A 24185-nucleotide genomic window follows, 5' to 3' on the forward strand; every position below is an offset into this window, starting at 1 on the left:
AATTGTAAGCTTTTAAAAATTTCACATATAAGAAATACAAACATTTGTTAATAATACATTTACAGAAATTAAAAAAGAAGGAACTGGAATAAAGATTTATTTGTGCATTGTTTAACAGGCTGTAAAATAAGAAGAACTAATAAGAATAGCTAAAATACTGGTAGGCCTTCCACATCTTATCTCTAATATTTCAATGCACTGGGAAAAACTCATCACTTATGAGACTTCCATGGCAGGTACTCGTCACATTTAAGACTGAGTCATTTGCTACATGTTCGCATATTAGCTTTGCTTGAGGTAGGGTAGAAAGTGTGTTTCTGAGGAGGTTAATGTTATTTGGGATGGCAAATAGTTTGAAAGAAAATAAGGTGAGTAGCCTGATAGTTTTTATTGAATCCCTCTTATTGGAAAAACACTACACCAACTGCTATACAAACAAATAAGTAAAATACACAATTGCAGACTATCGGGCCAGCAGAACTTCTACAAGTAAAATAATCTTACAGTCTCCCTGAAGGCAGAATATGATTAAATCATCCATCACTACCATTTAGCACAATATTTGGCATATGGCAGGTATTCGGTAAATGTTTGTGGAATAAATACTGACTGAAGTGAAATTCAGATCTATGAAGAAACATTCCATTATTGGAATTAATAATTATTTTCAAAGAATTAGAAAAATTTTAAGCAGCAAAATAAGAACAATGTTCTGTCTTAGAATCAAAATCTTTTATATAATTTTATACTTAATCCACAAGTTCTGAGTCAAGTGGTTCCTTCATTTTTTTCCATTCATTTACTTAACACATATTTCATAAGCATTTACCACGTGCCAGACACTGTTTCTCAGTGCTTCAAGCAAAATAGCGTGACATTTGAGTAAAGGCTTGAAAAAAATGAGGAGATGAGTCATGCTGTATAGCTATCTTAAGGGAAGAGAGTTTCCGGCAGAGGTAATGGTAAGAGTAAATGTCCCAATGTAGGGGCATGCTTGGTTGTTCAAAGAACAGAGGCTGATGAGACTGGAACAGAATGAGGGAAGAGTACTAGGAGATGAAATGAGAAGTGAGAGTGGGCCAGATCATGTAGGGACTTACAGGCCATTGAAGGATTTTGAATTTTACTCTGAGACAGGAAATCAGGGGATGGTGACAGAATTTGACTTACTCTTAACAGTGGACTTTGGGGAGTGGAGGGGTGGAGAGAGACCGTTAAAGAGGGGTAAAGGTAGAAGTAGAGAGACCAGCTTTGAAGTTATTGCAATATTGCAGTATTCAGTATTCACGGTGATAGATGGGGGTGGGGAGTGGCAAAGAAGATGTGTTCATTTTCCTTAGTATTTTGGTGCTAGTCTTTTTCTCTATTACTATACTGAAAGTAACAGAGAATAAATAAATGTAGCTACAAACAAGAGTGCTGAAGAGCACCAGGAAAGGGCAGAAAGAGATGAAGAAGGGATATTATTACTAATTTATAGCAATTGTTAAGTGTTTGGGGTGTTTCAGGTACTGTACAAATCTTTTTAATACACAAATCACCTAATCTTTCAATGACACTGTAAAGTACCATTATTATCCCCTCTCTACCAAAGACTTAACCGAAAGAGAAGTTAAGTAACCTGTTCAAAGTTATGCAGCAAAAAAAGACCGGAAATGGTACCTAAATCTGTTCTTCTGACTCTAAGTCCCAAATTGTTGAGTGGAGTCAGGTACTGAAGTTGTAAATCAACTTAGTTACAGATTTACATGTGGAAAGATTTTCATTTAGAATTATGAAAAATAGGGACGCCTGGGTGGCTCAGTCGGTTGAGCTTCCGGCTTCGGCTCAGGTCATGATCCCACGGTTTGTGGGTTCGAGCGCCGCATCAGGCTCTGTGCTGACAGCTTGCTCAGAGCCTGCAGCCTGCTTCAGATTCTGTGTCTCCTTCTCTCTCTCTGCCCCCCCTGCTCATGCTCTGTCTCTCTCTGTCTCTCAAAAATAAAGAAATGTTAAAAAACAAAATTAAAAAAAAAAGAATTAAGAATTAAGAAGATGGTCAGAGAGAAGTCCTTCAAAGTTAGGTGGAAACTCTTAGATATAATTAGTGGTAGGGAACCATTGTATGTTTTCTAAGATGGTATCATAGATGAAAGTGTTTCATGGGGCTCAGAAAGACAGTGTAGTGGAGTGCACTGTAATAGTGTACTGTAGTGTAGACTAGTGGTTAAGAGTTTAGTGAAGGGAGCCGTACTGCCCTCAGGTCCTGGGTCAGCTGCTTACCAATTATGTGACTTTGGGCAAATCATGGAAACCTTGGTTTCTCCCACTGTAAAATGGGAGCAATAGTACCCACTTCATAGGATTCTTGTGAGGATTAAAAGAGTTACTCTCTTTCAAGTGCTCGGGATAGTTCCTGGTACATGGACAGTGCTTAGGAAATGGGAGTTAGCATTATACCCATATGTATGTGAATAGACACAAATGTTCAGTGTGGGGGGGGGCAGAGACAAGTTGGTAAAAGGACTGCATGCTGGTGGAGGACAGGAAGGTGTAGAATTATGAGGAGGCACACTTAAAAAAATTTTTTTTAATGTTTATTTATTTTTGAGAGACAGAGAGACAGAACACGAGCAGGGGAGGGGTAGAGAGAGAGGGAGACACAAAATCCAAAGCAGGCTCCAGGCTCTGAACTGTAAGTACAAAGTCCAACATGTGGCTTGAACCCACAAATGGTGAGATCATGACCTGAGCTGAAGTTAGATGCTTAAATGACTGCGCCACCCAGGCGTCCTGGGAAGTACACTTTTAAAAGGAAAAGTAGCAGCTCGTATGAAGGTATGTGAGTGAAGACTTGGGTTTCGCTGGAAATTAATGAAGCTTGAGGAGGAAATGCCAAGTTCAGTTGTTAGATATTACCGGGAGTAGTGAGCAGTAATGCTGACAGGTGTCAAAATCTTTAAAGAAGTCAAGACTGTGGCTTAGAAGTCGCTCGGCCAGTCAATTGTTTTAGGTTTATCATATTTTATGTCCATATTTTCAGGCCAGTGGAGCGAAGAAATTTAGAAAAATGTGTAATAGAAAAAGGGAGCTTTACTAAAAACTCTTTGGGCTATTCTAATCCTTAAGCTACCTATGTCCTTGATAAAGGTTTTCACTTGAAGCTCAAGCCTGTAGACACAGTATTACCATAATATTATACTTCAAAGAAACATCCTGCATTGTTTTAGGGAGGATTTACGGTCATTTACACAGATACATAAAATATAACAAGATCACATAAGTTAAAGGTGGGACAAAGTAAAACAACAGTGGAAACAGACAGCAGATTGATTAATCACATTAAAAATGGGTGCAAAAAAGATGAAAGCTTTATACATTTGCTCCAGGTGGACCCAGGTGGTTGGTGTTAAGCTTTTCATCAATGAACCAATGCTGAACACATGCATATCCAATTAGAACACAGAAAATTAGTGGTATCTAATTTACAGTTTGCTAAGAAACTTGATTGTATGGCTAAGAAAAAAAATCAAGGCATAGAATATTTGGTAAAAGGTGAAAGATTGGTACAATCTAAAGAAAAACTAGAATATGATGTGGAATATTTGGAGTGAAAGATGGAAAGGAAATTAGGGCTTTGAAAAGTATGTTTTTCTTAAATAAAGTAGGGAAAATACACTACGCAGTAAAAAAAAAAAAAAAGGTTTTTCTTCTTTTAAATTTCTGCAGCTAGCCAAGAGGCGCACATGTTAAGTCAGAAAACGAAGACTAAAGGTGACAAAAGCATTCGTTTCCCCTAGGTTTATAAGAAGAAAAGCTCTGATGTGAGTTAACATTGCTTTATGAATTTTATTGCAAAGATTGCACTTAATTTTCATCAAAGTGAAGAAAAAAGTAGACAGGAAAATAGTAAATGGTAGCAGTAAATATGGAATTAAGTTACAACTAATGTAATATGGTAAATACACAATACTTTTCTTTAATAATCCCAATTAAAGTGTAAGTGTTTAGAAATGCCTTGGGGTGGGGCTCCTGGGTGGCTCACTAGGTTGGGCGTCTGACTTCAGCTGGGGTCATGATCTCACGGTCAGTGGGTTGGAGCCCCACCTGCTCTGTGCTGACAGCTCAGAATCTAGAGCCTGCTTTGGATTCTGTGTCTCCCTCTCTCTCTGCCCTTTCTCTGCTCATGCTCTTTCTCTCTCTCAAAAATAAGTAAACATTGAAAAAATAAAAAGAAATGCCTTGGGGAAAATGTGGGCCTTGATTGGATGGCTAAAATCTGTAAAGGTTACATGCTTTTAAATATTATTTTTACCCTGAAATATCCGTCTCGATTTACATATTTAAAATCTTCCTATTTCCTTCCATTTATCTTGAAGTAAAAGATGCACAGATATACCTCCGAAACTGTCAAGCATACTAAAGACTCCTGCAGAAAATTTTCACCTGGCTTTTTTACAGATGCTGCTAGAAAGCAAAGTTTAGCTTGTGTTAACACACATGTATATATTATATATATGTATGTCAATATGTAAATATGTAATTATAATTAATAAAGTAAATTAAATTAGTTATTAATGGAATTTATAAATATGTATATTTACATAAATACTGATTATATATGTGTATTATTTCTGTATATTTATATGTACATTATATGTACATGTATATTATATGTACATGCATGTGTACATGTAAATTATATGTATATATTATATACACAAAATATATACATATATACATATATACAAATATATAATCTGTATATACATACAAAATATACACGTGTGTATGTATATATGTGTATAATTCCACGGATATGGAGCGTGATGTGGACATGTAGAGACATGACTCTATAGAGGTACCCGTCCCCAGTGATTCAGCCGATAAGTGTTTGTCTCCTGATTCTTATGCTGAGGGGCAACAGAAAGGAGGACACACCTCCTGCAAATCCAACCTGTTTCGTAACTCGCGCAATCAGCATTCACGCCAGAGGGCCCGGGAGCGACGCGGATCGGTGAGGCTGATTGGCTGGGCACGAGGAGCGCCGGGTTGTGGGCTGCACCTCTCGCCTCACTCCCTGGGACGCAGGAAACCGGGTGCATACGAGCGGCGGCTCCTCCCGGCTCTAAGCAGCCGGGGCCGCTGCTCGCATCTGCCGGGTCTTTGCTTTAAAATCTGAATCTCTTCTTTCAAAAATCAACATCTCGGTCGAAGTTCCGAAAGATAGCCCGAGGTAGGGACGCGCGAAGCTGAGGGCTAGATGGGGACAAGTTCGCAGGGAAGGCTCGGGCTCTCCAATTTCCTGAGCTTGGTCCCCCGTGGGAGGAAGACTTCGGAGAGGAGAGAGGGGGCCATTCCTCTTAGCAAGTCCGCGGGGGGACTGGAGGGCAAGCGAGGTGAGCACTAGAGTCCCCCGCGGAGCTCCTGAGGCACCCCAGGCCCCCGCGCCCCCGTTTTCTGCGCTTGCCACGCGCGCTGGGTTCTGCGGCCCGAGCGCGCGTAGAGGGGGCGCGGTGCGGGAAGCGGGAGTCTGAGCCCGTGGCCGGAGCCGGGAGAAGCATCACCGCGCCCGAGGGCAGATGGGACGGACAGACGCAGCCGCGGAGGCTTCGGGCAAAGGCCGCGATGCGCCCCCGCCCTCCAGCCGCTCTCGCGGAGTGTCCCCTCCGCTTCCTGCGGTTTCCGTATCTGACTCGGGGCCTGTGGTTTCTCCTCAGGTCGCGATGGATCTTGAAGGAGGCAGCAATGGAAGAGCAGAGAAGAAGTTCTGGAAAATGGGCGAAAAAAGGTAGCCAGTTTGTTTCGCTTTCACAGTTTAGATGGCTTGAGATTTGGGAGATTTGTTTCTAGCCTCCGGCTCTGTAATAACTGAAGAGTTGATGGTGGCGATGATATTTTTTAACCTTAAACGCAAGGGGGTTTTCTGCAGAAGTTCGCCGGCTGGGTTGAGGACAACGTTTACATCCTCCCACGGCCTCGGTGAGCTTCTCAGTCTTGCGGCTCCACACACGCCAGTGCTTTCGCATCCTTTTCTGTGTTTTAGGAACTCTGCTCTACCCGCCACGACGCACCCGAACATGGTGCTGCGTGTGCTCTGCCTCGTGGTCTAGTCTCGCGCTTCTGGTAAATCATAAACATCCCGGTCACGTAAACATTTCGTGTTTGTGGCATGGCAGACGGGACCAAAGGCCAAAACTGCATTTAGCTGTTGATTTTCTTTTTTCTTTTCTTTTTTTTTTTAAAGGCAAGCAGTAGCTGACGCTTGTAGAAGAAGTTACGAAAAGACTCGTGCCAATGAAGCTACTAGCATTGTCTGAAATTATTGGTAATGGAACCCCATAGGGGAATTTTAAGTAAATTTTGCTCACAGTGCGCTGTCTAAGCAGGAAGTTTTAAACTTTGCTCAGTAGGTTCATTGGTAGTTGTCAATTGTAATAAAAATGGTAAAATAAAATAAATTAGTAAATACAGTAATATTATTAGGCACCAAACTTTTCAGTGTGGAAGAAAAGAAATACAAGTATGGACATCAAGTAAGGTTTTAGAAAATGTTAAATTTGAACTGGAAACTTCAATATGAACTCATGAATTTTAAAATAGTTCACTTTCTGTCCACTGAAAGGGACAGTAGCAGTGAGTACCTTCGTGCCAGAGCTTGGTTTCTAAATACCATTGCTCACTAAATGGAATCTGTACCCCCATGTGTGGGATGGGGGGAGATGCAGAGTGAGCCTGGAGTAAGTAAGTCTGTTGTTCAGTGGAATTGTCAAAAAAAGACACAGGAGGGGCGCCTGGGTGGCTCGGTCGGTTAAGCGTCCGACTTCGGCTCAGGTCATGATCTCGCGGTCTGTTGAGTTCCAGCCCCGCGTCGGGCTCTGTGCTGACCGCTCAGAGCCTGGAGCCTGTTTCAGATTCTCTGTCTTCCTCTCTCTCTGCCCCTCCCCTGCTCATGCTCTGTCTCTCTCTGTGTCAAAAATAAATAAATGTTAAAAAAAAAAAATTAAAAAAAAAAAAGACACAGGAGCTGGCTTCACTGTGCTGGGTTATGAAATACCGTATACAAGAGAAAGATAAAAAGGTGGGAGAGGTAGTGAGAATAACGGAATGTTCTTCACTTCACAGAATGCCAGCTATCATATCGGAACCTGCATTGTTATAGTTGATTCAGGCAAAGATTGTTCGGGATTGTAAATGACTCAGAGAAAAGTTTTGTCTAAGAATTCTCCCCAGTTTTTTGTAATTGGAAAAAAGGAAAGTGGGGGATTTTCAGTGGAGAGGTTTTTTGCAGTTAGCGATCTTAACCATGTAATCAGACCTGGTAGAATCCTGTATTAGTGACATGACACCACCCAGGAAGTATGTTTGCAAAAACATTTAGACTGAATCCTATCAAGCTTCTAGACTGTTGCTGTCCAACAGAAATATAATGTGAGCCACATTTGTAATTGTTAATTTTCTAGTAGCAGCATTAAGAACATAAGAAGAAACAAGTGATATTAATTTTGAAAAGTATATTTTAAAGAGCCCAGGCACTTTAAATTTTATGTCTAAGATATTAGTTCTATATGTGATCAGAATTATTGATATAGTTTGCATTCTCTTTTTCATACTACATATTCAAATCTGTGTATTTTATGCTTACTGCACATCTCAGTTTGGACTCAGTTTGAAACTGACGTAGCCAAGATGTGGGACATTCTATATGACATCTGTTACTACAAAAAGTCAATGTGGGGAGAGGGGGCAGAAGGACTTCTAGACTTAAAAAAAAGAGACTAAAGAGGAAAAACCACCCAGTGTAATGTGCGAACCTTGATTATATCTGAGTTCAAAATCAAAAAAAGGAAAAACCTATAGAAAACATCCTTGGGCAGTTTGTAGATTGGATATTAGATGATAGCCGAAATGCTGTTAATTTTCTGAAAAGTGAAAATGGTGGGAAAATATGTGAAGTGCCATGATGTTTGCAACTTACTTTCAAATGGCTCAGCAAAATATTAATAATGATAATATATACTTATGTAAATAAAGAACATATGGTCAAAATGTTAACAATTGTTGAATCTAGGTGGATCTTGTATGGGTAGTCATTATTAGTATTCTTTTAATTGTTCTATTTGAAAAGTTTCATAATAAAAAATTTCATATACACAAAAGGAAAAAGACTCCATGGAGTGGAAGAAAGATATTTCCGTTTTTGTTTTTAATTTTTGTTTTACTACATCTCTTAAAGAACTGTGTCCTTAATACACAAACAGGAGTATTGGCATAAGAAGTATTGAGGGTATGTGGAAAGAAATACTAAAGAAATTTGTTGGAGCCTGAACATACCTTCATTTTTATTATTGGTTCTTATCATGGCCTACAGACTTTTTAAACAAAAAAAATTGTTTTTTTTTTTTACTTAAGTAATTCTTATTAAACTATGCCCATCATCATTGATTTTAATCTGTTCTTAATATAACTATGTTTTCTTCCAGGTTTATTGAGATACAATTGACATACAACACTATATAAGCTTAAGGTATACAGCATAATGGTGTGACTTACATACACTGTGAAATGATTATCACAGTACATTTAGTTAACATCTGTCATACACGTAAAATAAAAAGAAAAAAACAAAATTTTTTCTGCTTGCGGTGAGAACTCTTAGGATCTACTCTCAACGACTTTCACATATATCATAAGGCATTCATCATATACTCATGTTAACTGTACTCATCATGTTGTACATTACATCCCTGGGACTTCTTTATCTTTGTGTCTTTGGATCAACTTCCATCTGTTCCCTACCTCCCACCGCCTCTGATAACCACAAAGCTGATCTTTTTTTTCTATGAGTTTTTTTCTTTTAACTCTGTGTTCTAAATTGGAATTATAAAGAAGCACATGGCTTTGCTAGTATATATAATGCTTGGATGATAATGTCATTTGGAATCTGTGTATTTGTAAAGGTTTAATAAGCAACTTGCCTTTCGTAAACACTGCGTTTCAAGCTGATGGGGATAAATGAATAATCTATAGGGATGAGAGATCAATGTGGAAGTGCATTTCTATATAAAGTGGTATCTCAGAAGCCTGAGGTTGCACTGAATAGCTTGGTGTTTGGGGGATAGACTTTTCCGCTTAAACTTGGCTTTATTGCAGCTGTGTGACCTTGAGCAAGTTCATGAACTCTCTTCACCTACAGTTTTCTCGGCTCTGACAGAACGACAAAAATGTGCCTGCCTTGAAGAGATTGAGATAAGATTAAATGAGATTGTGTATGGGAAGTGTTTACTTAGCCAGCATCTGGAACATTATAAATTCTTCAGAGTAGCAACAGTTTTAGAGAATGAAAAAATAAATAAAAAGGCTGGAGCTAAAATTCAATTATGTGTGACTATTTTTTTCCTCTCATCCTGGTTCCAGAGATACTGAAACCATGCTTTACTGGGAATAGGGTGGGACCAAATCTGAAGACTTATGTTTGTGTATTTTGTGTGTTTTCATGTCCGTCTAACATCACTTTAAAGCCAAATATGGGGTAAGCTGTGGATTTTTTTTTCCTTAGAAGTCTCTTCAATTCTTTGACCTCACTTAGCATAAAGAACAAAGACAAAGATGAATTTACTTTTGAACTTGAAAATCTGTATAAAAATAATGTGATTTTCTCTCAAATAGTCTTTCATTTGTACATATGAAAATATGTACTGCTTTTGATCGGTTTACTTTCATGCTACAGGTGGCAGTTAAAACAGAGTACAAAAAGGTTACAGTTAATTTGAATTTGGGGTCAAAATAGTAATTAGCCTTCTTATTCCTGAGGACAGCTTTCTGACAGTTGACAGACCCCCCCCCCTTTTTTTTTTACCATAGCTTTTCTGGATTGAATTTATTGTTGTAATGGTACATTTAAGGCTCCAGATATCCTTTCAGAATTAGACTAGCTCATAGAGAGTGATTTAATTACCTTTCTTCTTAGGTTTGTTTATGCCCAGCATCTGATTGCCACTACCCTCCATTAGTAGAGGGAATGATTAAGGATAATATCTAGGTAATACATAGATAGGATATCAACTGCTAGAATTACTTAGATGATAATTAAGGGAATTAACTCTGGACAGGATGACTGATTTTCTAGTTACACATCTTCCTTAACTTATATCCCCATAACCCCATCCTAAGTTAAAAATACCATTAAAGTTGAAAATGCATTTAAGGCATCTAACCTACTGAACATCATAGTTTAGCCTAGCCTGCTTTAAACTTGCTTAGAATCTTTACCTTAGCCTATACTTGAGCAAAATTATCTAACACAAAGCCTATTTTATAATAAAGTGTTGAATATCCCATGTAACTTATCGAGTACTGTACTGAAAGACAGAGTGGTTATATGGTTACAGGACGGTTTTAAGTGTATGGGTTGTTTACCCTTGTGATTGATTGCATGTCTGCCTGGGAGCTGTAGGTCACTGTGGCCGCCCAGCATCACTAGAGAGTACTGTACTGCATGTTGCTAGCCCAGGGAAGAGATCCAAATCCAGTGTTGGAAGTGTAGTTTCTAATGAATGCATAACACTTTCTTGCTGTGCTAAAGTTAAACCATTGTAATTCGGGGACTGTCTGTAGAATAAAAACAGGAAGCTTTCTTTTTTCAGCATTATTTTTTCTCATTGAAAAAGTTATGTGTCTGTGTATTCATCATAGAAAATTAGGAAATATCAAAGGCACAAAGAAGAAAATATTTTGATAGAAATCTCAATACCCAGTGATAACCACATATCTAGATTTCTCAGATACATGTAAACGTTTTTAAAGTTCATAAATGGGATCATACTATTAATGTATATTTTTATGGAATAATATAGACATGTTTTCTTTGTCCTGTTTGCTATTGAATACAGGATCTGTGGGGCACCTGGGTGGCTCAGTTGGCTAAGCATCTGACTTTGGCTCAGGTCATGCTCTCATGGTTTGTGAGTTCGAGCCCCATGTCGGGTTCTGTGCTGACAGCTCAGAGCCTGGAGCCTGCTTTGGATTCTGTGTCTCCCTCACTCTCTCTGCCTCTTCCTTGCTCATACTCTGTCTCTCTCTCTCTTAAAAATAAAAATAAAATTAATTTAAAAAAATATAGGATCCATGTTAATTTGGTCATTTTAAAAATTTACATAATTTTAAGGCCTTTGTGCAATTCTGTTTCTGTTTTTCAGTAAAAAAGAGAAGAAAGAAAAGAAACCAACTGTCAGTACACTTGCAATGGTGAGTTTGAACTTATTTACTGTTCAAAATGCTTTGGAAATTTGACTTTTTCTTACCTAGACTAGAGATATTTCATCTGGTATAATATTTTCTTAGAGAGTATGTTAATGGAGAGGTAAAACGAATAGGTTTAATTTAGCTTGTTTTCAGGGGGAATGCTGATCATAATCTGCCACGTAAATGGATTCTCAGTAGCTACTCTTCTTGGCCTATATTTTGGTATTCTGCCAATTGTTTGGTATTCTGCCAATATTCTGCAAATTGCCAGTGATTTATTCAGGTAAGCACTTATTTATGTAAGCCCAGTGATGATCTCAGCCATCTAGATCGAGCCACACGGAGTGTGGTTCTAATAGGAAGCAAGGTTCCTTGTCATTAGTGACTCATATTCTGGCAGGTTTGAGGTCAAAGTCCCAGGTATGAAAAAATAGAAGTCAGCAATGCATAATATATTACTATGCTTTATTTATTACTAGTACATGTCATTATTCCTCTGTGCTCAATAACTTATCTCAAACTTGAAATCCTTTATATAATTCTTCATCTATTTTGTGGTTGCATGGCGGTTGCTTAGAACCTTTTGTTTAATCAGATTTGGAATAAGACAGGGATATTATAGGTGGGGCTGGTTGATGGTCTTTCTCTACTTGGATTCTGCTTTTTCTCATTCCTAAGAACCTGGAACACTACTGAACCAATTAAGTCCAGCAGTGAGTACATACTTTATAATTCAGTTAGAACACACGAGACATTTTTGAAATGTCAGTGGTGGGGGAGGGATAGGCTATCTTGTAAAATGGATACTAGTAAATTAAATATAATAGTTACAGGCAGGAAAAAATAGTTGCCTCACTTTGGCACTGCGGACTCTGTGGTTATCTTACATGATCATCCTCTTGCACTACAGTTGATCTGGCTACAGATCTGTACAATCTTTGAAATTTTAGAGGAATGAGACTATATGTTCACTCTCAAGAATGACTACTCATTCTCAAGAAGACTACTCATGTGACCAAGGGACAGATTTTGTTTTATATTTCATTCTTATGTATTAAAAGAAGCTTTAATATTAAAGTAGGGTTTATTCCCAAGATTTAATTTCAATTTTATCATTTCAAGACCAAAGCATTTCTGTCTTTTGTAGTTTAGTTTTTATTATTTGTAGCTTAAATTTTTTAAAGCCTTATTTCAGAAAATTTGATGTATCTAATACTTGGAGGTAACAATATCAATATAATTAAGCCACAGAAGAATAAAAATCTAGATTTTTAATGTGAGTGAATAATAACACACATAAAGCACTATATGCCATGTGTTCGGTCTAAGTACTCTATATAGAACTCATTTAATCATTGCAACTCCCTTGGAGATAGGTACTATTATTATTCTAATTTGACAGGTGAAGAAACTGAGCCAGACATATTAGCTTGCCCACTTGATACATAGCGGGACCAGAATTGAAACCTGTGAAGTTCATGTTCTAAGTTTATGTGGCTTTTCCTTGTGTCTTTTTCCTGAAGAGTTGACGTAGAAAACTGAACTTGTACATTAAACCTATTGACCTGAGGACACATTCAGAAAGTTTAACAGTATAGTGCTGGTATTATCAGCTAAGACAAAAACTCGTGTGTCAGGGCTCCCCAAGAACCTCAGGTTTGATGATTCACTGTGAGGTCTCTCAGGACTTAGCATATTGTCATACTCATGATACTCATGGCTAAGATTTATTATGGCAAAAGAATACAAAGCAAAATCAACATTGGGAAAAGGAAAGAGGGAGGCAGAATTCCAGGAGAAACCAGGCACAAGCTCCTGGAGTCCTCTCCCAGTGGAGTCACACTTAACTTCCCCAGCAATGAATGGTGATAAGTGTGAAAGGCCATCAGACAAGCTCATTAGAAACTTAGCACCCAGAGTTTATACTGGGAGCTTGATTACATAGGCATAACGTATACCAGAATTCCAGACTCATAGAAGGAAGGCAGGTATTTGACATAAAGCACATTGTTGTACAAATAATTTGGTCACTTTTATCAATTAGGTGATGTCAATCCACCCCAAATCCAATTTCTAGATGCCCACCAAGGGACAACCTTGAACACAGGTCTTTCTAAACAGCGAGTCTCAGGCTTGGAATTTTAACTTCTTTCTACTATGAGACTTTTTAGCAGTCTTGAGAAGGTGATGAAAAAGAGGTAAAGAATATTCAAGTGTTCCTACTAGCTTTTATTTAAGTTTTTTTTTTTAATGTTTTTTTATTTTTGAGATAGAGAGCATGAGTGGGGGGAGGAACAGAGAGAGAGGAAGACACAGAATCCAAAGCAGGCTCCAGGCTCTGAGCTGTCAGCACAGAGGCCAATGCCGGGCTCGAACTCACAAACCATGAGATCATGACCTGAGCTGAAGTCCAACACTTAACCGACTGGGCCACCCAGGTGCCCCCTAGCTTTTATTTTTTAAATATATATATCAGGCCTTGTTTCAACAGAACAAGAAACACAAAAGTAGAATAAAATCTAAAGCAAACAAAGAAATGAGACAGATGGAAATAAAGGCAGGAAACATACAAGTGGGGTCGTAGGGCCAATACAAAGCACTGCTTAAAGATTACATACTGTTGTCAGGATTGTGCAGCAGGCTCAACTCTGAGCATTCTACTTCAAGGATCATATCGAAGAATTCATTTCTTTCAAAACAGATTATTGCTATTATCTGTCTATTGCTTCCTCTGTGCCAGGGATTTGTTAAGCACTCCACATTTGTTATCTAACTTAATCCCCACAATGACTCAATGACATAGGAACTTGTATTATTCTTACACTACATGATGAAACAGACTCAGAGAAGTTGAGTAATGCATTCAAACTCACAGATTTATGTAACTAGTAAGGGGGCAGGTCCAAAATTTGCCCCCAGATTTGCTTACTCAAGCTAGAGCTTTTAACAACTTTAATCATTTATGACAGCTTGTGGCCAGTTAAACTTTTACCTGCCTGGAGTTGAAAAGTTCTATTATCCTCTGACCACCTGGTCACTCCTCAGTCTTTGAAGATTTTACCACCAGGCTCAGTGTCTCTCTTTCCACTCCCAGAGCTCCTACTATCTCGGGTAACTTTTATGGTGTTCTGGATATCTGCTCCTTGACCTTCACAGGTGCAGTAATCTGTTTCTTTCTCCCTGCCCCCCTCCCCAGCCATCTGTTTGTACACTCACATCCTGAATTTTACTGTTATTTGAGACTGTTGTACCTCCAAAGTGATTGATTGAAGCCACAGCTTAAATTAGTGAGCCATCTCCTTTCTTTCCAATCTGCTCACTGTTCTCTCTGGATATTTGGTCCATTGACTCATCACTTTCCCATCAGCCCTTTCTCTTGCCCAAACAATAATCTTCCTTCCGCTTGTCATTTGTTACACAAAGCCTGAGCAAAATCACTGGTGCCTGAACTCCTTCATTTAATTGTTGCTGTAGCAAACCTCACAACAGGGTATATTCCCAACTGAACTCCTATTTCTCCTCTTCTCTTGACTCTGTCAGTCCTCTACTCTTTTCACGTTTCCCACTTCTCCCTTTCCCCCTTTGGTGGATGGCCTCTACTTTTATTTCACAAACAGAATGGAAGCCATCTGACAGAAGTTCCTCGGCCCATCTCTCCTAATCTGCAAGCATATCCCTACCTGGATCAGATCCCTCTTCCTTCCCTCCTAATATAACAGAGGAAGAATCTGGTTATTAAAACTAATCACTCATTTGTACTTTGGCTCCCAAATCCTCTGCCTTCTCGTGGACCTTATATATCACTACTGCTATTATTATTAATACCATCATCATCATCATCATCATCATCATCATCCTTTCTCTTCTGTATCTACAGTCTCTGCCTCTTAACTGGGTCTATCCCATTGGCATTTATATGTGAGGTGTCTTTAGTTTCATTAATGCCATCTTTCAAGCCACCTCCCCTCTTGCTTGCTTCACATACAGGAGCTGCCTTTACTTAAGTTTCACCTTGCAGTCACTTCGTTAGACATTATAACTTGGCTTCTGTCTCTACCACTCATCAAATTCAGTAGACCTGTCTTGATTCCATCTTGACTTTTAAGTAGTGCTTGACGTTGTCTACCATTTTCTTTTTTCTCTTTGCTTCTATGATGCCACAGTCTGCTGATTTTTCTCCTAGCTCTTTTTTTTTCTTGTGTCATCTCTGCCTGTGAAATTAGAATTCATTAATCCCTTTTCCCAGCTCAGTGATGGTGTTGGCATTTTTGTGCTTTCATACAGACATTTCCAAATTGTTTTCATGCAAAACTTCTTTCTCAATTGAGCTCCATTCTGTAAAGTTTTAGTATCTTTATCTATTTGCAGTGGTTTCCTTTACTAATTTCTAGTTACTTTTGCTTCTCCATTGAGGACGTTGGTATTTAATTGCTTCTACTTCACTCAACTATGCTCTCATTATTCTTCTCTTTGGGCAGCCTTAATAATGACTCCTAGGCTCAGCATTCTTTGACCTTTCAGCTCCAACAACCTTCACTCCTACTCTACTTCAGTAAATTACACTTGTGAACAAGGACCTGGGGTTTATCATCTGGGTGGACTCCCATCTAAGAAGCTATAAACTCAAAGGTATCAGCTTTTGAGTTTTTTTTGATTCCTTCTAGCTCAACTTTTGATTCCTTCTAGCTTAGCCTTTTCTCTTTGTTATCCTTCTTTTTTGACTTTGTGTACTCATTTCCTGTTGTTATTGTAACAAAATACCATTAATTTAGTAGCTTTTTAAAGCAACAAAAATTTATTACCTCACAGTTCTGGGCCCAGAAGTCTCACTGAGCTAAAATCAAGGTGTCAGCAGGGCTGGATCTGTTTCCCTCCCCTTCTCAGCAAGCTTCAGGAAGCTGCATGCATTCCTAGGCCAATGGTCTCTTACTGCATCCCTCCAACCTCTTCAGGCATCTGTTTTCCTGCTACTGAGTCTGAGCCACCTGGCTCCCTCTTGTTAAGGACCCGTGTCATTACATTTGGTCTAATTGGATAATGCAGGATAATCACCCCATCTTGAGACCCTTAACATCTGCAAAGTCCCTTTCATCATGCGAAGAAACAATTCACAGTTTCCTGAGATTAAGTTAATCTCAGGCATTATTTTATGTTCATGAGGAGAAGTCATTATTCCACCTTCTATACCTGGTCAAGGGTTTGCTTTCTCAACCACTTTCTATTGCTGGTCCCCTTACTCCATTTCTGCTCTTCTAAAAGCTATTCTACACATAGTAGACACATCCAATCACCTCCGTTCGTGCCTTTCCTTTGCACTTAGCTGGGAAGTTTAGAGTAAAACCCAGACTCCCTTATCAAGCTGTAAAGGCCCTGTGTAATCTGTCCTCTGGCACATCTCTGACTGCACCACAGACTAATCTGTGCTCTGCTCTTGTCACAGTGGTAATTCTATTTGGTCCTTGAGGTATACTAACCTTCTCTTCACCACAGGACCTTTGCATTTGCTCTTTCTGTCTAGAATGCTCTGTCTCCAGATCACCGTGTAACTAACTGTATCCTTCCTGTCATTTGGGTCTCAGCTTACATGTTGCCTTCTCAGAGGGACAGTCTTTAACCAGCCAGTCTAAGCCAACTGATCCTGCCTGTCATTGTGGTCTAAGCTCTATGAAGGAAGGCATTTTTCTATGTTTGCTTCCCTAGGTACTCCTAGTACCTAGGATAGGTAGTTAGATATTGAGTGAATATTGAATACATCTTTTCCTCATTTTACTATTTGCACTAGAATATATATGAGGACAGGTAGCTTGTCTTATTCACTGTTACTTCCAATACCTAGAAACCTGACCCTTATTAGCTGCTTAACAAATATCTTTTGAATGTTGAATGAATGAATAAATGAATGGATTCACTGACTTCTTCTCCAACCCAGGCACCATGGTAGAGTCGTGTTAACCACCTGGTCTGCTGATTACCTAAACTATTCTTCTTCTTTGTGTATCAGCCTTCCTTCTATGTGGTTCTGGTTCACCATCCCCCCTATTTCTTTCTTTTTTTTTAATTAAAAAAATTTTTTTTGTAATTTACATCCAAATAGTTAGCATATAGTGCAACAATGATTTCAGGAGTAGATTCCTTAGTGCCCCATACTCATTTAGCCCATTCCCCTCCTCTCACAACCCCTCTAGTAACCCTCTGTTTGTTCTCCATATTTAAGAGTCTCTTATGTTTTGTCCCTCTCCCTGTTTTTATATTATTCTTGCTTCCCTTCCCTTATGTTCATCTATTCTGTGTCTTAAAGTCCTCATATGAGTGAAGTCATAGGATATTTGTCTTTCTCTGACTAATTTCACTTAGTATAATACCCTCCAGTTCCATCCATGTAGTTGCAAATGGCAAGATTTCATTCTTTTTGATTGCTGAGCAATACTCCATTGTGTGTGTGTATGTGTATATATGTATACATATATATATATATATACATATACACACACATATATATGTATATATATATATATATATATATATATATATATATATATATATATATATATATACCACATCTTTATCCATTCATCCATTGATGGACATTTGGGCTCTTTCCATATTTTGGCTATTGTTGAGAGTGCTGCTATAAACAGGGGCGTGCATGTGTCCCTTTGAAACAGCACACCTGTATCCCTTGGATAAATGCCTAGTAGTGCAGTTGCTGGTTCATAGGGTAGTTCTATTTTTAATTTTTTGAGAAATCTCCATACTGTTTTCCAGAGTGGCTGCACCAGCTTGCATTCCCACCAACAATGCAAAAGAGATCCTCTTTCTCCACATTCTCGCCAACATCTGTTGTTGCTTGAGTTGTTAATTAATGTTAGCCATTCTGACAGGTGTCAGGTGGTATCTCCTTGTGGTTTTGATTTGTATTTCCCTGATGATGAGTGATGTTGAGCATTTTTGCATGTGCCGGTTGGCCATCTGGATGTCTTCTTTAGAGAAGTGTCTAGTCATGTCTTTTGCCTATTTCTTCACTGGATTATTTGTTTTTTGGGTGTTGAGTTTGATAAATTCTTTGTAGATATTGGATACTAACCCTTTATCTGATATGTCATTTGCAAATATCTTCTCCCATTCCATCGGTTGCCTTTTAGTTTTGCTGATTGTTTCCTTTGCTGTGCAGAAGGTTTTTATTTTGAGGAGGTCCCAATAGTTCATTTTTGCTTTTGTTTCCCTTGCCTCTGGAGATGTGTTGAGTAAGAAGTTGCTGTGGCCAAGATCAAAGAGGTTTTTGCCTGCTTTCTCCTCGAGGATTTTGATGGCTTCCTGTCCCCCTCTTTCTTATCAATGTCTAGCCAAATGTTTTCCATTTCCTTGTGTTTAAAGAGTTCCAATTATAATTAGTTTATACCTCTGTGTTACATTTCTCCTGATATTACTTTTTTTTGTCCCCTTCACTGTAAGCTACTGAAGTCTTTTTAGTTTTTACATTTCCTAAACCAAGAACAGTACCTGAATATATTATATATCACCATAGTGTATTCTTAATAAAAATTTATTTAGTTAAATCTCATTTTCATCTGCATAACAGCTATGTGAGTTTTTCTGCATATATGATATTCTCTTCATTTTATAAATATAGAAACCAAGGCATTATGAAGAGATTATTTTCCCCAAACTCTCCTTCCTAGTAAGTGACAGAGCTAAGACATTTCACTGAGGGTTTTGTCCTGTTTAGCCTTATTGTACTTACCACTTTCCTCAAATCTTACCACCTTTTCTTGAGACATCTTGACTCATGTCCCAACTAAACAGGAGGTTCTAAGCTCTGTCAACTTTGTCCTTATCCTTGGAAACTTGTTTGTATCTGTGCTTACTCTTAGCTCATTTCTTCTAGTTTGAGTTGAAGAGGTATATCTTTGCCTATTTGAGAACCATTCTCCCTTTACCAAGTTTTATTGTGAAAACTTTCAAACACATGGAAAGGTAGAACAGTAAAATTCAGGCCCATATAGCCGTTGTCTGTATCTGACAACTGTTAAAATTTTACCACACATTTCACCTGAGGTTATAGATTTTGTGATATTTCATATGTAATTGTTTACATATATCAAAAATGTTCCTACACAAAATTTTTCTATAAAACATAATGATCGTATTTAACAAATGAATCATAATTCCTTAATGTAATGTTTAGTTCATATTCAAATACTTCCAATTATCTCCAAAAAAAATGTCTTTTACAGTTGATTTGTTCAAAATAGGATCTAGTCAGTGATGACATTTAGATATTGTGTCTTCTGAGTCTAGAAGTTTTCTCTTCTTTTAAAACTATATTGACATGCTTTAAAGACTATACTAGTTGTCCTGTAGAATACCTCACCTTCTAGAGGTGAGATATTGCTTCCTGATGGCATAATTTAACTTGTTCTTCCATGGCTAACATTTTGAATGTGCTGAAAGTTAGGTCTAAATACATTCACATTAAATGTTTGTGGTAAGAAGATTGTGTAGGGGATGCTGTGTACTTCTTGTCTTACCACATCTGGAAACCTCAAATGTCAGAGTGTTTTTTCCTTTTCTACAATGCTAGGTTTGTTCGCTTGGTTAAGATGATGACAGACTGGATTCTTCCACTGTAGATGGATCTCTGCCCCCTCACAACTATGAGTTGTCTTGGGACATCATGGGAAATCTTGTTTCACCCATTAGTTATAGCATCCACCCATGATCCCTCTCCTCAGGTTCCAAAGAAACATTTGTTTGCTTTGTTCTTTAGGATTTTGCCCCATCTCAGTTTCCTTCTGTATTTTCACCAGTCATCTCCTTGACTGATTTACCTATAAACATGACTGATTTACCTATAAACATGTGTAAGACTTTGCAAAATAGTTGCCCAGAGGGAATGTGACATTCCCCTGTGGTGTCCATTCTCTTGCTTTTCCTTTTGCCCCAAGATCATCAAAAGGACAGTCAACATGCTGTCTCTATTACTTTATTTTCAAATTTTTCTTAATATCAGTCACTCTTTTTCTCTTCCTGGATGATCTTATCCACTCCCATGACTTCTGCTACATACGCTACTATCACAAAACTGCGTTGCAAACTCTGAATTCTCTCCATGTGCTTCTTGGATAGCTCTTTCAGGATGAGCAATCAGATAGCACAAAATGAGATTTCTCTGTGCTCCTTCCCTCCAAACCCTTGCCTCTTCTGGTTATCTCAGTGGAAGGCAATCAGCTTTTTATTGCTGCTTCTACACCTCACACCCCAATCTCCTCTGAGTATACTGCTATGCCTACTTTCTGGCTGGAATACCTTTCTTCTTGCTTCTAAACACATGCTAAACTTTGAAAGCTGGGAGGAAGTATAACCTCTTCTGTGAGGCTTTTCCACAAAGGAGGCAATGACCATTTGCTCGGTGTTGTGTCTGCTTGACTGTGTATGCTGTGCTGTCACAGCTTGCAGAGTGTAGATTGCACATACTCTTTTGCTTCGCCTTATTCCTTCTCTTTAAGCACTCTGAAGGCAGGACTTACTCCTTTAGTATTTATCTGGATTTTATTAGTCATTGGGTATGCATTGAGTAAATATTTATATTTATTCTTGTTTTTATTATGGCCAGTCATTAGTTTTGGAGGTAAAATATCATATGGGAGTGGTGATGAGAGTGTCTGTTATCTTTGCTTCCTCTACTGACGAATTTGATATTTTGCCCACTTTTATAGTCTCTAAGGGAAGATAAATGGCTTCTGCCCTCTCTTCCTCCTTATTTGTGTGTGTGTGTTTGTTGTTGTTATTTTGTTTTGTATTTTCACATATGGCATTTTATTTTCTGGCAAAGGTGACATTTTAAACGAAGAGGGAGAAAACCTGGGTCCACTGACAAATTGTTAGCAAAGAAGAGCTAGATTCCTGCCACATCCTCTCCGTTTTGGTGCCTCAAAGATTTAAATCCAAAGATTTAGCATGTATCAAGGAGTTGAACATAAACCATAAAATTTCAAAAAGAGAACATGAGTGCAGGTTGGAAAAGGTCTTCCTAAGAAGGGCATAAAATCTAGAGGCCATAAAGTAAACAGTTGGTAAATGTATTTATTTATTTATTTTTCCCATTTCACCATTTTAGAGTAACAAAAAAGGTCATTTCTACTAGTACAATTTCAAGCCCCTCTCTACAATGCAAGAGACCCCATCTTTTCCCAGAGTTCTTCTCCTGAGATTCCCAAGGACCTCCAGTATTGTTTACTTACTTTATTTTTTCAGTATAATGTATTGTCACGTTAGCTGATATATAGCATATACAGTGTGCTCTTGGCTTCAAGGGTAGATTCCCAGGATTCATCACTTACATACAATACCCAGTGCTCATCCCAACAAGTGCCCTCTTCAGTGCCCATCAGCCATTTTCCCCTCTCCCACACCCCTCATCAACCCTCAGTTCTCTTTATTTAAGAGCCTCCCTCTCAGTTTGAAACTTTTTTTTCCCTTCCCTTCCTCCATGGTCTTCTGTTAAGTTTCTCAAATTCCACATATGAGTGAAAACATATGACATTTGTTTTTCTCTGGCTTATTTCATTTAACATAATACCCTCCAGTTCTATCCATATTGTTGCAAATGGCAGGATTTCATTCTTTCTCATCGCCAAGTAGTATTCCGTTGTATGTATAAACTACATCTTCTTTATCTATTCATGAGTTGGTGGACATTGGGCTCTTTCCATAATTTGGCTACTGTTGACAGCACTGCTATAAACATTGGGGTACGTGGGCCCCTATGAATCGGCACTCCTATACCCTTTGGATAAATTCCTAGTACTGCTATTGCTGGGTCATATGGTAATTCTACTTTTAATTTTTTGAAAAACCTCCACACTGTTTTCAAGAACAGCTGCACCTGTTTGCATTCCCTGTATTTTTTTCAGAGAGCTGGGGAGAGGGGCAGAGGGAGAGAGAATCTCGAGCAGACTCCATGCTCAGCACAGAACCTGATGTGAGGCTCGATCCCACAATCCTGCAGTCATGACCTGAGCTGAGAGCAAGAGTCAGATGCTTAACCAACTGAACTACCTAGGAACCCCAGGTGTTTTTTTTAAGGAGATGGATGAATGCTTAGTTAAGACAAAATAAGTAATGACAAAATTTAGCCTGTGTTTCAATGAAATAGGAAAAAAAATGCCAAAAAAACATATTCTCGCTGTTTAAATTTGTAAAGAGGATAATGTTTTTAGATTATGGAATGTTATAGATTATGGATATGTCATTACTTCAAACTTAAGCTTACTTGATTACACTTTTAACAGCTAGAAAAATATTAAATGCAAATACCTAAGTATATATTAGACATTCTTCTTACACCAAACTTGAATTTTTGCTGATTTTATAACTCAGCTTCACTAATTCTTCCCTGCTTTATGGACTGCCAGTCACTACTCCCAAGAACTGTTTTGCTCTTTATTTCTCCACTTGTCAATTTAGTTCTTATTTATTTGTTACCACTCGAAGTTCCTTTTTAGCTAACTTTAGGATTGGCTTCTGTCTCTTTGGTAAAGTATGTGTAAATTCTAAAACCTTACTTCTGCTGCTGTGTCTTTTATGTTGCCTGATATTGATCTTTGTTTTGGTTTATGTTCCCTTCCTAGACCTCTGACTTTTTACCCAGTTTCCTCTCTAGGTTATAAACCTGCTGACTGTCATGAATCCATAGGACTACCGCCTGTTTATTCAAAACCCCTACAGATAGCTTCATCCTGTCTGTGTTTTTGTTTCTGTTTTCTTTCATTTGGTTTTCTTTCAGTCCTAACCTAGTTCCTTAAATGTATAGAAGTATTGATTGCTTTTCAAATGGACTGTCCTAGAGCCCCAAGCCAGGTCCCGTTACTATTTCTTCTTGTCATCACTTTTTGGATACAGAGAAGTCTGTCTTTTTTTTTCTAATGTTTATTTATTTTAGAGGGAGACAGAGCACAAGCAGGGGAGGGGCAGATAGAGAGAGGGAGACACAGAATCGAAGCAGGCTCCAGGCTTGAGCTGTCAGCCCAGAGCCTGTTGGGCTTGAACCCATAAACCACGACATCATGACCTGAGCCTAAGTTGGCTGTTCAACTGACTGACCCACCCAGGTGCCATGAGAAGTCTTTCTTTATTTTTCACTTGCCTATAATTAAAGAGACTATGCAGACCTGCACTAGTCAGTCATTATGGCCATATTCTATCTTTTTAGACCTGCACTAGTCAGTCATTATGGCCTTATTCTATCTTTTATGGCCAGAATCTCTTTTGGGGAAGCATGCATTTAACTGATTCTTCCTTTCCTCTTCCTTCTCACTATCGAGTCCTAATTGTATTAAAATTATTTTACATCTGTGCTACTTTCATTTTGCAGCAGATATTAAACCCAAGCTACTTTCATAAAGCAACAAAATGTTTCCTCAGTGGTGTCCTCACAGGAACTTTTGGCAATCAAGATTTGTCTTGGTTAAAAAAATCTTGAGATGAAGTGTTTTCTATTCTTGGAAAGCAGAGCAACAAATACATATTTTTTTTTATGTTTATTTTTTGAGAGAGAGAGAGAGAGAGAGAGAGAGAGAGAGAGAGAGAGAGTGAGAGTGGGCGAGGGGCAGAGAGAGAGAGGGAATCACAGAATCTGAAATAGGCTCCAGGCTCTGAGCTGTCAGCACAGAGCCCAATGCGGGGCTTGAACTCATGAACTGTGAGATCATGACCTGAGCCAAAGTTGGATACTTAACTGACTGAGCCACCCAGGCGCCCCAATACATATTTCTATTATTGTACCATTAAAGACTTTTTATAGTTTCCCAAAATGTCCCATCCCTCTCATCAATCCTCATGTGAGAAAAGAAGACAGAATGAGTCCAATATGAAGAAGTAGGTCAGAATTCAATAGAAGAGCCAAATGCTCATTTCTTTTTTTTTTTTTTAGTTTCTTTATTTAATTTAAGGGGGGAGGGGCA

General features: G+C 38.5%; 1 protein-coding gene across 3 annotated transcripts in view; it reads left to right on the top strand.

The window, feature by feature from the left end:
- Nucleotides 1-24185, top strand: part of ABCB1 (ATP binding cassette subfamily B member 1) — a 238281-nt gene that overhangs the window by 117477 nt on the left and 96619 nt on the right. For 2 of the 3 annotated variants that reach the window (XM_058725204.1, XM_058725206.1), the window contains exons 1-3: nucleotides 5041-5215; nucleotides 5700-5770; nucleotides 11178-11226. In XM_058725204.1, coding sequence (XP_058581187.1) covers nucleotides 5706-5770; nucleotides 11178-11226 — 114 coding nt within the window. In that variant the 5' untranslated portion in view covers nucleotides 5041-5215; nucleotides 5700-5705. Of the gene's footprint in view, nucleotides 1-5040; nucleotides 5216-5699; nucleotides 5771-11177; nucleotides 11227-24185 lie in introns of those variants that run through there. The other variant, XM_058725205.1, reaches the window with a different exon arrangement.

The sequence above is a fragment of the Neofelis nebulosa genome, chromosome 4 (genome assembly GCF_028018385.1).
Source record: "Neofelis nebulosa isolate mNeoNeb1 chromosome 4, mNeoNeb1.pri, whole genome shotgun sequence".
In the NCBI taxonomy this organism is placed as follows: Eukaryota; Metazoa; Chordata; class Mammalia; order Carnivora; family Felidae; genus Neofelis; species Neofelis nebulosa.